At 43.5% G+C, this 14,241-nt stretch overlaps 1 protein-coding gene across 15 annotated transcripts in view; it reads right to left on the bottom strand.

Annotated features, from left to right (window-relative positions):
* ANAPC1 (anaphase promoting complex subunit 1) overlaps nucleotides 1-13,918 on the bottom strand; it is a 71,474-nt gene extending 57,556 nt beyond the window's left edge. For 5 of the 15 annotated variants that reach the window (XR_006280518.1, XR_006280521.1, XR_006280522.1 and 2 more), the window contains exons 1-7: nucleotides 13,760-13,918; nucleotides 11,561-11,797; nucleotides 9,908-10,069; nucleotides 9,324-9,375; nucleotides 8,172-8,275; nucleotides 7,374-7,456; nucleotides 946-1,019 (exon numbers count right to left, since the gene is read on the bottom strand). Coding sequence is in view for 5 of the 15 variants with exons in the window: in XM_038395125.2 (XP_038251053.1) it covers nucleotides 946-1,019; nucleotides 7,374-7,456; nucleotides 8,172-8,275; nucleotides 9,324-9,375; nucleotides 9,908-10,069; nucleotides 11,561-11,773 (688 nt within the window). In the remaining 10 variants the exon portion in view is untranslated. Of the gene's footprint in view, nucleotides 1-945; nucleotides 1,020-7,373; nucleotides 7,457-8,171; nucleotides 8,276-9,323; nucleotides 9,376-9,907; nucleotides 10,070-10,323; nucleotides 11,429-11,560; nucleotides 11,798-13,759 lie in introns of those variants that run through there. The other 10 variants (XR_006280516.1, XR_006280517.1, XR_006280519.1 and 7 more) reach the window with 5 other exon arrangements.
* Between the last annotated feature and the right edge of the window lie 323 nt (nucleotides 13,919-14,241).

Genomic DNA, 14,241 nt, shown 5'->3' with positions numbered 1-14,241 from the left:
CGGTGGCCAGCCATTCAAAGAGGTCTTTTTAGATACATTAAATATCCTAAAGCTACAATACCAATTATGGGGTGTCTATACCGGTGGTTCTCAACCAGGGCTACACATACCCATGGGGGTACACAGAGGTCTTCCAGTGGGTATATCAACTTACCTAGATAGTTTTACAACAGGCTACATAAAAAGCACTAGCAAAGTCAGTAAAAACTAAAATTTCATACAGACAATGAGTTGTTTATACTGCTCTATATACTATACACTGAAATGTAAGTACAATATTTATATTCCAATTGATTTATTTTATAATTATATGCTAAAAATGAGAAAGGAGAGCAATTTTCAGTAATAGCGTGCTATGACACTTTTGTATTTTATGTCTGATTTTGTAAGCAAGTAGTTTTTAAGTGAAGTAAAACTTGGGGATTCACAAGACAGATCAGACTCCTGAAAGGGGTACAGTAGTCTAGAAAGGATGAGAGCCACTAGTCTACGCATATGCATACTATGCAGCAAGCCAGGTTGTAAATCTACACCAACACACACGTGGAATCTTTTACTGCACAGCAACAGGGTCCATACGGACAGTTAGCATGTGGCAGGCAAGTGCATTGTAGATGTACACCACAGCTTGCCATAAACTGTATTGACAAGATCTAACTGACATGAAATCCTAAATTAAACTTAATACAAATTAATTTAATTAACATGGCTACAACAACACTGCATACATGAAATCCTAACAGATAAGCAGCTAAAATAATCCATTTCTAAATTCTTAAAAGAGATATTTGAACATTCATTAGATTGTAATATTAGACTATAAAGACAGGGAAGGTAAACAGTCAATGCTGTATTCAATAATATTGCGGCTGAATGACTCATTTCTATTTATGGATTTTCATTTACGTATATATATATATTTTTTAATTAAAAAAGACAACCTACCTCCAGACTTGCAGACAAGAGGTGTTATCTCATCTAAAGGATGTAGCATACTGAACATAGTGGGCAAAGGTTCTCTGGAAAGGAAATGGAAAAATATATTTAAAAATCAAGTGTTAACAAGCTGTAAAATCTAACAGATGGGTCACAAACACCCACTGCAAGTTTAACAGTCAACGCCTCAAAAATAAACAAGTGACATATATGTTCCATTAACTATAGATTGTGTGGCTCATCTAATACATCAATAAAAAACCCCAAGCTTTGTTTCTCTAGTACACTTTATCTCTGAGCATCTTAGAAAACTTAAACTGATATTACTATATAACTTGGAACACTTCACCCACCAACATGATGCAGCTATTTAACAGCACAGAGCAATGCTTAACAGTTCAGAATAGGAAATGAGGAATCGAACTGAAATTGCAAGGGAAATTTAGACAGACATGGAGTTACCAGCTAAAAATGTGGCAGAACACAAAGACTGAAGAGTCAAGAGATCTCTACTGACCACAACTAACATGAATGTCAGTTTGAAATCTCATTTGAAAGCTGAAACATTTTGTGTACGATTGCCTTTTTACTACAAAGTGTAAGGCAGGACTAGATTTCAAGTGCTGGTGTGCATGCTCCAAAGTGCAGTTCTAAACTCTACTATTTTTGAGCTTTTTCACCAGAAAGACTCCTCTTACACTTAGCACATGCCACAGGGGAAGTTTTCGAAAAAACATCAATAGGATTAGAGAAAAAAGGTTTTCTATTCTTATGGACTTTGATAGCCAGTAACCAAAAAGCAGCTCAGTTTTGTATGTTCAAACTGGATTAGACATGTAGTCCATATGGAGAACACATGACTTTCACAAGTCAGAAAAAAGTGGAAGTTCTTAATTTAAAACTTTCGAAATGCAGACTGCTAAATGATGGGTCACTCCCTAGCTATTTAGAGCACACTTCTCACTGTGGTATCTCAGCATGGTTAAAAATAAGAACCCATACTCTGGGATGGATGCACACAACTTCAAGGCAGCTAAGAAAGCCACTCCCTAGGTCTAACCAATGCCGTAACCTGGCTTTATGCCAATGTCAATCATAATTTAAACGGGCGTGCAGGAAATATTGATTTAAATAATTTATTTTAATCCTGCTTTGCATTTGGACTTCTTGTTTTTCCTAAAGAAAAGGTCGATTCTCATTGATTGGTAATAGATAAAATATGTTGATTGACAAGTATAATTATAGCCTTTACACGACATTTGGTATTTTTTGCTAAACAGGAAGGTTTACTATGTCTATACACATTTATGCAAGCAATTATGCAGCTTAACATATGTTTATTCAGATTCTTGATTTTTACTTTTTTATGATGTTGGGAAATGATGAACACCAGTTTCTTATTGTGACAGGGTGCACATGGCCCTGCAAAGCCCCCTGCTGGAGGCCCCATGGTACTACCACACTTCACCCCACTCCACCCTACAAAAGGAGCAGTGAAGGTTGGTTTTAGAGAGGCTGGACTAAAGCAGCCAATTCGATAAAAGGATCAGATAAAAGGAGCTGCTAGGCTTGAGCAGGTCAGTTCCTGGCTGGGACTAGAGGAGTGAAGAAGGGTGCTCCTTGCTGGTCAGAGGAGCTCAAGAGAGAACCAGGTGGCATTGGCATTCAGTGAGGAGGAGTCAGAGTAGCAGCCGTGTTGGTCTGTATTCACAAAAAGAAAAGGAGTACTTGTGGCACCTTAGAGACTAACAAATTTATTTGAGCATAAGCTTTCGTGAGCTACAGCTCACTTCATCGGATGCATTTGGTGGAAAATACAGTGGGGAGATTTATATACACACACAGAGAACATGAAACAATGGGTTTTATCCCATTGTCCTCGTTGGACCTTTGTTACCCCAGAAGGGGTTCATCCATTTGACTGGCCAAAGGGCAGAGCCACTGAAGACCTGCCTAGCGAAATCAGCAACCTACAAGGGACATACAGGAGTGGAAACAGTACCACACCTAGCCATTAGGAGGCACCTGAGATGAGTGCTCCCACCATGCTTATTTACAAGAATGTTTTTTTTCTTCTTGATTTGAATCAAGCTGCATTTGGATGGAAATTTGAATTCAATTAAAACAGCACAAAAACAGCATTTTACAATTATTTTTATTAAATAAACCTACCCTAAAAGTCCCGGATACCAACTTATTTTTTTACCATCCAAACATGTTTTGCATTTAAAACTAACTGGTTCTTTAAATGAAAGTAGTATTACCTGTAGTTAGTGAATTGAATTGACTGTTCTGGTCACGATGTTTTTCAAGATTTTAGAACCACATGATCTCATTCTCTCATTTTTATTCAGAGATGACAAAAGGAAAACAAGCTTCCTTGTTTTTTTAAACTCCTAATTGGTTTCTCAACTTTGAATGAACTAGTTGAATCAAGTGAAATGAAGAAAATATTTTCTCTGCACCTGCAGAAGAGGCAACTACTGTCAAAAGCTGTTTAGCACTTCAACAAACTCTGCTTCTAGGTGCTTAGCCAGTGACTTCCACCAGTTCAGTTCAGGTTTGACTTCCTTTAAAAGTTCAGTACAAACATGTACTACTTGAACATGGATTTTTTAATTGAATGTAAATGACTTTAATATACGGTATTCAGAGTAGCAGCCGTGTTAGTCTGTATTCGCAAAAAGAAAAGGAGTACTTGTGGCACCTTAGAGACTAACAAATTTATTAGAGCATAAGCTTTCGTGAGCTACAGCTCACTTCATCGGATGCATTTGGTGGAAAAAACAGAGGAGAGATTTATATACACACACACAGAGAACATGAAACAATGGGTTTATCATACACACTGTAAGGAGAGTGATCACTTAAGATAAGCCATCACCAACAGCAGGGGGGGGAAGGAGGAAAACCTTTCATGGTGACAAGCAGGTAGGCTAATTCCAGCAGTTAACAAGAATATCAGAGGAATTTGGTGACAATGTATACCTTCAAATCAGCGGCACTGCGATGGGTACCCGCATGGCCCCACAGTATGCCAACATTTTTATGGCTGACTTAGAACAACACTTCCTCAGCTCTCGTCCCCTAATGCCCCTACTCTACTTGCGCTACATTGATGACATCTTCATCATCTGGACCCATGGAAAAGAAGCTCTTGAGGAATTCCACCATGATTTCAACAATTTCCATCCCACCATCAACCTCAGCCTGGACCAGTCCACACAAGAGATCCACTTCCTGGACACTACAGTGCTAATAAGCGATGGTCACATAAACACCACCCTATATCGGAAACCTACTGACCACTATTCCTACTTACATGCCTCTAGCTTTCATCCAGATCATACCACTCGATCCATTGTCTACAGCCAAGCGCTACGATATAACCGCATTTGCTCCAACCCCTCAGACAGAGACAAACACCTACAAGATCTCTATCATGCATTCCTACAACTACAGTACCCACCTGCTGAAGTGAAGAAACAGACTGACAGAGCCAGAAGAGTACCCAGAAGTCACCTACTACAGGACAGGCCCAACAAAGAAAACAACAGAACGCCACTAGCCATCACCTTCAGCCCCCAACTAAAACCTTTCCAACGCATCATCAAGGATCTACAACCTATCCTGAAGGACGAGCCATCGCTCTCTCAGATCTTGGGAGACAGACCAGTCCTTGCTTACAGACAGCCCCCCAATCTGAAGCAAATACTCACCAGCAACCACACACCACACAACAGAACCACTAACCCAGGAACCTACCCTTGCAACAAAGCCCGTTGCCAACTCTGTCCACATATCTATTCAGGGGATACCATCATAGGGCCTAATCACATCAGCCACACTATCAGAGGCTCGTTCACCTGCGCATCTACCAATGTGATATATGCCATCATGTGCCAGCAATGCCCCTCTGCCATGTACATTGGCCAAACTAGACAGTCTCTACGTAAAAGAATGAATGGACACAAATCAGACGTCAAGAATTATAACATTCAAAAACCAGTTGGAGAACACTTCAATCTCTCTGGTCACTCGATCACAGACCTAAGAGTGGCTATACTTCAACAAAAAAGCTTCAAAAACAGACTCCAACGAGAGACTGCTGAATTGGAATTAATTTGCAAACTGGATACAATTAACTTAGGCTTGAATAGAGACTGGGAATGGATGAGTCATTACACAAAGTAAAACTATTTCCCCATGGTATTTCTCCCTCCCACCCCACCCCCCACTGTTCCTCTGATATTCTTGTTAACTGCTGGAATTAGCCTACCTTGCTTGTCACCATGAAAGGTTTTCCTCCTCCCCGCTGCTGGTGATGGCTTATCTTAAGTGATCACTCTCCTTACAGTTTTCAGAGTAGCAGCCGTGTTAGTCTGTATTCGCAAAAAGAAAAGGAGTACTTGTGGCACCTTAGAGACTAACAAATTTATTAGAGCATAAGCTTTCGTGAGCTACAGCTCACTTTGAAGTGAGCTGTAGCTCACGAAAGCTTATGCTCTAATAAATTTGTTAGTCTCTAAGGTGCCACAAGTACTCCTTTTCTCCTTACAGTGTGTATGATAAACCCATTGTTTCATGTTCTCTGTGTGTGTGTATATAAATCTCTCCTCTGTTTTTTCCACCAAATGCATCCGATGAAGTGAGCTGTAGCTCACGAAAGCTTATGCTCTAATAAATTTGTTAGTCTCTAAGGTGCCACAAGTACTCCTTTTCTTTTTAATATACGGTAGTAAACTTAAGCCTTAACACAGGCTGTCAATTTAAAAACTTAATTTTAAATAGGTTTATTTTTAGAAAGAAAAATGTATTTAATTAAAATTTAAAAAAACATTTTTTTTTATTTCTGATAATTATCCATCCTGCTTTACACCTATTGATTGGGGGCAGAATCCTAATCCATCCCTAGCTGTGTCGATGGAGGAAAGCACACACTGAGGTCAGAGAAGGGGTTCTCAGGCTGATCCCCAGTGTCTTGGAGTTAGGGAAGGAGCCAGCCGCTCTTTCTTCATCTATCCCTGACTGAATTTCCCAGCCCACCACCATTACTGTGACTGCAGTCCCAGGGCAAAAGATCACAGAACCTCGTAATAATAAGGTCTGGTAAAATATTACTTTGCCTCCCCCTGAAGCTATGCGAAAAGAGGCTCGGACCTTTGTCAGGCCTCAGGATCAACCCCAGCCTCTCCCTTCAAATTCTTGATATTCCACCCAGCTTCCAAGCCCTTCTGACCAACTCCCCAAAAGTCCTGACCCCTTTCAGATGCTTAAACCCCACCTCCTGTACTGCCAAATGTCCTAATAAATAGGGTGCAGAGGCCTAAGTAGTGGTGAGAGTCCGGAAATGGTGCACTACTGGGAATGGAGAGTTGCCAGGGAGATGTATCCAGTTTACATATATGTATCCAAGGTAGATAAATGTAAGACTGTGCTGACACATCCCATGGCATGTAGGGTACACATAGCTACACGCTGTAGTGAAGGGCCCTACCATCTACATGCTATTTATACCCATGCTAATTGTGTGTTCATTGTCTGCACCCTGCACATCGCTATAAATGTCAATGTAACCCAGGACAGCCCTAACACCTTCGCCTGCATTTGCTTAACAGTGCTATAGTGACTGGAGCTGTACAAACAGCTTTATCAACATTTTTATTCCCCTCACCCACCCCCGCAAGCCTTAACATGTAGCCAGATATGTAGCAGTGCAGCCCTAGCCATCAGACTAAGCCATGCAGCAAGTTATCTGTGGGAATTTTCCTTACAGACACAAAGTGGATGAAGTAATCCATTTACAATTTTTAACACCTACTTTATACACTAACATTTTTAATGCACAATTAAAGTGGAGATTTAAATATAAAGAGGCAAGAAGTGCTCGACCTTACCTCAACAAAACCACCATATCCCTACGTTCCTGCTGGCTGCTTTTTCTCCACACACACAGACACCTTCCCATTGCCAAATACACCTCAACTCTTCCCTTGTGGGTATGTGCATTACAACACAGGCTTTAATTTCATAATGGAACCCACATTGACATGCCACCAAGGAGGGTCTTGCACCAGGAGATCAGGAGCAGAGCAGAGTCTCCTGCTCATGTAAGGAAGGATATTGACTCCAGAAGCTGAAAGTCTAATGCTGTGTTTGACACGTGCAAAGGAGCTTGATGGCAGAGTTCAGACCAATGTGGGCACAGTAATCGAGAATGTCTTCACTCTTTCCACACTTGCATACCAAATCTTACTCGTGCATGGAATGGGGACATAATTCAACATGTCCCAATGTCCTGATGCATTTCAACGTCACTTTGGTAGAGAGCAACACTTGTACTAAAAGAACAGTTAAAATTTTATCTCACTGCTTTAGATTAGACAACTTATTGCACAACACAACAAAGACACTCAGCAACCACTCTCACTACATACCTGGATGGACTCAGAGGGACTTCGTGTGAAGTGCTGCTGCGTTCAAACAACAAGCCATACTTTGTTGGCCAGACATTTGCTACCTACAAAAGACAAATATTTTAAAAACTGAATGGCTCATATTTAAAATGCTCCTGCACTTGAACATCCAGTTACTGTAAAACCAAAACATTTAACCATTGTTTCGGGACGAATGCAATGTTATATATGTAATACAAAATACCTTCTCAAAATACGATGACAATGTATCTGTGCTTTTCCACATCCTACTTCTGAACACAACCAATATACAAATCTGACAACATACCAAGAACAGGAGTATAGGTCATTTGATTAGTGTTAGACTGACAGCTGCTCAAGAGAAATATGCAAAAAAGCCATATTTTCTGACCTATATGAAAATTTTGGCCTCTATCTATCTAAAGGTTTTGTACCGTGACCCATCATTGTACTATCCCAGTATCTTCCATGTAAAATAGACTGGCAATAACAATGTTCATAGTGGGCTTCAGAGAGTCTGGCTTTTACTTTCCCCCCCGCCCCAGGTTAGAATAAGCAATAGGAAAAAAAGTCTCAATCTAACACCCGATCTACTAAGCGATACCCACTTCTGCTTTGTCACACCCTCACTTGTTAGTACAATTATTAAAAATTCACACCAAGGATTACTAGATTATAGCTATGTTTCAAGCACCATCCACATCAAAAGACAAATGAGGAACAACTACTACAACACACACAACAACAACGACATGCACATTAAAATAAATGAGAGCATTTAGAAAAGAAAATATTTACCTGAAAAGGTAAGGAAGCAATGTAATCCTTTCCTTCTATACTATGAACATTTATGCAGGAGCTTTGCAATATGCAGATACACTTTTCTACTATTTCATCACTATCTGAAATTGGGGAAGAACACAAAAATAATTTTTAACTCTACCATCAAGTTTCTCTATACACAAAGTAGGGTCTTTTGTTATTAGCTGTGCAATTCTAAAATGATTTGTTAGCTTCTGTTGTGATAAGTGGGCCTACAAATTTACGCAAATTGTGAGTGTAACTGTAAAAAGTATGTAATAGTTCATATTACAATAACCTCTAACAATAAATGTTGATGGGAAAAAGTAAGAAGAGAGATAGAATAACTAAATAAGACTATACAAAAAGCTCAAGTTAATACTATTCAAGGACTGTGCTGAAATTATGCTTTTTAAAAACAGGAGATGTGGAGCCAGACGTTAATGAGTCAAACTGGTATGTTAGATATTAGATTTAATTGGTGACCAAATAATGAGAGGATGGGCTATTCCATCCATCACTCCCTTTTGGGTCCTTACGTGAAAGAGATTTTGTGGGGAAAGTATGGGGAAAAAAACCCCACAAGAACAAAAAGAAGAACAGACAGAAAGAACAGACAGAGGCTACTGGAGTGAGCTACCCCATCATAGCTATCACCCCCCACCATTTTCTGGGACCCCCGGCCTTCATCGTCCTGATCCTGAGTGGTTACCTGACCAGAACAGGCCAGAGAGAGAGAGGGACCCAGATAACACTGTCGCCCCTACCAGCTCCAGCTGAATCCCAAAATGCTAATTGGGATGACAGTAATAACTGTCAGACAAGGGACTTTTCCTTCTAAAATCGGTCTACAGCCAAAGGGAAAGGAAACAAGAGATGTTGGTACAATGAAAGCCTTACTTAAAACCATTTGAAATGTAAAGTATAACTGTTTTTCCCTCTTTTCTGTATCTTTAATAAAAGGATTTTAAAAGGTGCGTTTGCCATGGTGTCAAGCAGCCTGAAGTCTCCATATCAAGCCCCAGACCTTGTTTCACACCTTTGGCCCATATATCCCATCTCAATTACTACAACTCTTCCCAAGTCAAGAAAATTAAACTCAGATAAAATAGTACTTTGGCAGTAAAGTAAAATATGAATGAAACTTACTGTCAGCTTTCTCAGATTTTTCCTGTGGTACAGTGAAATCACACCACAAAGCCTAAAAACCAAAAATATTATGCAGTTACTTCTGAAAGACAAGTTGGTATTAATACCAAATTCTCTTTTTTAATTTTATGTTGTAACGGAATGTCCCCCTGCTCCAAGAGAGGTTTTAAGCCACGTTTCAGTTGACTAGTATTGATTAGCTCAGTGGTTCCCAAACTCGTTCTGCCGCTTGTGCAGGGAAAGCCCCTGACGGGCTGGGCCGGTTTGTTTACCTGCCGTGTCCGCAGGTTCGGCCGATCGCAGCTCCCACTGGCTGCGGTTCGCTGCTCCAGGCCAATGGGAGCTGTGAGAAGCGGCACGGGCCAAGGGACGTACTGGCATCCGCTTCCAGCAGCTCCCATTGGCCTGGAGCAGTGCACTGCGGCCACTGGGAGCCACGATCGGCCAAACCTGTGGACACGGCAGGTAAACAAACTGGCCTGGCCCGGCAGGGGCTTTCCCTGAACAAGTGGCGGAACGAGTTTGGGAACCACTGGATTAGCTAATATGCAGCCATTCAATGGCTAGAATTTCAGAGTTCATACCTGTAGAACAGGGCTGTCAACAGTGAAAGCTTTATAAACAGCAGATGCTTGGCTTCTACTTCCTTTGCTCCAAATGACCATATTGCCAGCCACATACAGTTCTTCATCATATTCCACTTCTTCCCCAACATCACTGACACCTCTCCTTAAAAGCCAACTTTCCTGAAAACCAAGAGGATTAACAAAAGTCACAACTTCCTCTCAGTGGTAGGCTAGTGTGATCTGAAAGGGTGGCATAACTTTATATTTTATAAATTAATCAAATCAAGATTTGGGGCGACATTGCAGAGCAGACTGGATTTTTGTTTCAACTTCTAGTTTTCCCTGTTTTAAAAAAATATTACACACACACAGAAAAATCTGAACTCACAACCGGATACGAGATCATATCTAGTGTGCCAGACGGAAAACACAACCTTCTGTTTATCGGGGAGTGCTGTGTCTACTATCCTTGCTCCACACCAATAGAAAATGCAACCAGGTAGACACCTCAGGAACCTTCCATCAGGAAACCCACTCGATTTTCCTGCTTTGTTCATGGTGTTCTTGGGCTGTCTTTGTATGGCTTTTTTTTTTTTTTTTTTTAAATAAAGCGAGCAGGAGGGAAGTCTGCAGTCCTCAGTGCATTTGCCTGAATCCTGATCAGAGTAGAACATCAATCATATCACAAACCTGTCACACAAACAATTTTTCCTGATTTGTGTGTGCGCGCTGTGACAGGATTTGAGCAGGGCTGGAACGAGCCTGGCAATGATGTGAATTAGCAGCTTAGAGCCTTACCTGGGGTGGAACCCCTCTGATTGGCTGCCTTCCCCACATCCTGGGGCAGAATCACCAGAGCTGCTGATTGAAAAGCTCTCTCCCCCACAACCTGACGCCATTTCACAGGAGGACATGAGGGAGCAGAAAAAGCCCGCAACTCATGCAGCTCTGTCTCCTGTGAGCAACAAGGAAGGCTCCTCTGCTCCTCCCTGCAACACCCAGCCTAGGGACAGGGTGGGGTGAAGAGCCCCTGAAGATGCTCCCCCTGCCTGTAAGGCTGAACAGGAACCCCAGTGCAGCACCTCCCAGGCCTCGGTGAGGAGCCTCAGGAGTAAACGTGAACCTGGGGGGCTGAAGGAGGGACTGAACCAAAGTGGAGACTGGGGGACAGAATTGATTTGGAGGTTGAGGAGCAGAATTTGCTTCTGGGTAGGAGATGGGAAGATGTGGCAGTGAGGTTTTTAATTTGTTTTTTCGGCCAATCCACGATTTTTGGGGTCTGACTCACAACTCGCGATCTCTTGAGGCTGGCAATACTGCAATGGGACTAAACAGCTGCTTAAAGTTAGGCAGGCATTTAAGCATGTTGCTGATGTGGGGCATATAATAGCAAGTCAAAATATCAATACCCTTTTATACTCACAGAATGGGAAATAGTGCATTAGAGTGTCCTCTCTCTCTCTCTCTTTTTAATTCATAAACTGCTTGAAGAACACAATCCACTTTTCCATTTTTCTCTTGGAGAGGTTTGCATAAGTCTACCATTGCCTCATTTCAGGACATATTGTGCACATAGTTTACTAAAGACATTTTGCTCCAGCTCTTTTTCTAATATTCAAGTGTCTGTTTTAATGACTAAAATAAATGCTGAATCAGGACACACAACTTTACCTTCTGTTTTTCATGGATTGTAACCTCCTGAAGGGATCCCACCAAGCCAGCAGCTCCATCAGAGGACCATAGCTCAGAGGCTGGCTGCAGCTGCCGAAGTTGAAGGTTCAGGGCATTAGGGTGGTGCTTGCAGTGGTCACGGCCAAAAGGAACAAACTCCTGCAAATCCCCTGCTGCTATCATCGTTACCCTCTCTTCATAGTTGTTCGACATGGGTTCCAAATATCAACATTATTTCTGAAGCAAAAACAGAACACTGGTCTGTCTCAATGGCCATTTATAAGCTGTAAAGCATGCAACTTACCCTTATTACATATTGCAATCAAACTTTTCTATATAAAACTTAATTTTCATTAAAAACAAATAAATATAATGGTTCAAAGTCTTTTATTGCTTGTAGTGTGTAATTCTAATAGAAATAACTGATAACATTACCTATTTTAACTTGCATCTCCTTTATAATGCCAAAACTCAGTCTACTAATATTAAGGGGTGAGGTCAAGAGAAGGAAAACAATTAAGATGATTTCAGCTGATTTTAATTCTAGTGCTAGCTATGTTTCTAAGGCCTGGTCTACACTAAGAAATTAGGTCAGTGGAACTATGTCACTCAGGATGTGACAAATCCACACCCCTGTGGAACACAGTTAGCCAACCTCCGCCCGGTGTAGACAACGCTAGGTCAACAGGAGAAAACTACCAGCTCTTGGGGGAGGTGGAGTACCTACACCGAGGGGTAGGCATAGGTAGTGTCCTCACTGAAGTGCTGCTGCATTTTAAGTGAAGACAAGCCCTAAGTATAAGACCCCTATCACTGCCGCATCTGAAAGCCTCTGAAAATTCCTACCCAATGATCTTGTGTTTTGCTATGTGCAGGTATTTTAGAAGCTGTGAGGTACGTAAAGTCAGAGGTGAGCAACCATTCGAACACAGAAACATTCATTGGCCTAATTTTATTTTATCTTCAGTAATGACTGAGTCACAATAATGTCTCCATTATTAAAGCTAGAAGGTAATTTCCATTATAAGCCAGGATTTTTGGCCCGTACCTTTTTTCAAAGGTCTTTCTTCATTATATTTCTCACACCAGAACTAGTTATGAGGCTTTGCAGAATGGAGTGCTTTTCTGCTTTTCAGATATCACGACAACACTCTTTGGCCCGCGCACACGCAAGTCAAAGTGACGTGATCTAACAATTTCAAACTTGACTTAGATGGCTAATTCTCACGGAGAACTAGCACATAGGAACAAGGCTTGAGAAGTCTGTAAGGCACCTACCCAGCAGTATTCCCCCCCTTACCTCTACACTAAAAGGAGAGCAGTGCTATTAAGAAGCCCAGCCCCATCTTCCCACAGTTGCTGGGATTCCTACCAAGATGCAGAGCCTGGTTCTAGTTTGGAGGCACCATCTTTTATAGGAGACTCTGATTAATAAATATCGGGTGTATTGTAAGCTTTTTGGGGCAGGAACCACATTTTCATGTAGGTTTGTACAGCACCTAACACAACAAGAGCCCCATGTTATCATCCTCTTCTCCTGCAAATAGTTCCAGTGTCTGCCTCTACTGATGCTCTGAACTTTCCCTCACAGCAGCAGAATGAAAGTGACACAAATCTGATCAGTTTCACTGCTGCTCAGGGAGATAAAATATACCTTTAAAATATTCAGCAACAGCTATGAGAGTTTTTTAAAGACACACAGGGCAGGGAGGGCACATGCGGGGGCACGGGAGGGAAGGGGGGCCCGGTCGGTCTCTCTCTCTCTCGGGGCTGGAGAGGCACGGTCGGTCTCTCTCTCGCGGGGGGAGGGGCACGCGCGGGGCACGGTCGGTCTCTCTCTCAGGGGGGGCACGCGCGGGGCACGGTCGGTCTCTCGGGGGGGGCACGGTCGGTCTCTCGGGGGGGGAGGGGCACGCGCGGGGCACGGTCGGTCTCTCTCTCAGGGGGGGCACGCGCGGGGCACGGTCGGTCTCTCGGGGGGGGCACGGTCGGTCTTTCTCTCGGGGGGGCACGGTCGGTCTCTCTCTCGGGGGGGGCACGCGCGGGGCACGGTCGGTCTCTCGGGGGGGGAGGGGCACGCGCGGGGCACGGTCGGTCTCTCGGGGGGGGCACGGTCGGTCTCTCTCTCGGGGGGGGGCACGCGCGGGGCACGGTCGGTCTCTCGGGGGGGGGGGGGTCGGTCCCGGAGGGGGCACGAACCTGCGTGACACGGGGAGGGCGGTCGGGCGGGCGGCGGCGAGTCCGGCTCCTGCGGCTCTTCCCCGTGTGTCTCCGGCAGCGCAGCGCAGCGCGACTCCCAGCAACTCCTCACACGGGCGCGGCCATTTTGGAACTCCCATCACCCCCCGCGGCGCCCGGCCGGGCGGCCTGTCTCACGGCGCGGGGCGGGGGTCGGAGGAGCGGGTGCTGTTACCATAGCAGCAGGGACCTGGCCGGGGGGCGAGGCGGGTAGAATCCTGTGGTGTCACCATGGCAGCGGGACCTGGCCGAGGGTAGAATTCTGGTGGCGTTACCATGGCAGCGGGGAGCTTGGGGAGGGGAAGCTGGAATCCTCTGCTGTCACCATGGCAGCGGGGAGCTGGCGGGGGCAGGGGTTAGAATTCTGGTGCTGTCACCATGGCAGCGGGGAGCTGGCGGGGGCTAGAGACCTGGATGGGAGGTGGGGATTTCCAGGACACAAA

This window comes from Dermochelys coriacea, chromosome 3, assembly GCF_009764565.3.
Source record: "Dermochelys coriacea isolate rDerCor1 chromosome 3, rDerCor1.pri.v4, whole genome shotgun sequence".
Classification (NCBI taxonomy): Eukaryota; Metazoa; Chordata; order Testudines; family Dermochelyidae; genus Dermochelys; species Dermochelys coriacea.
Note: the sequence above shows the minus strand (reverse complement) of the source record. Positions and strands in the feature narration are given on the sequence as shown.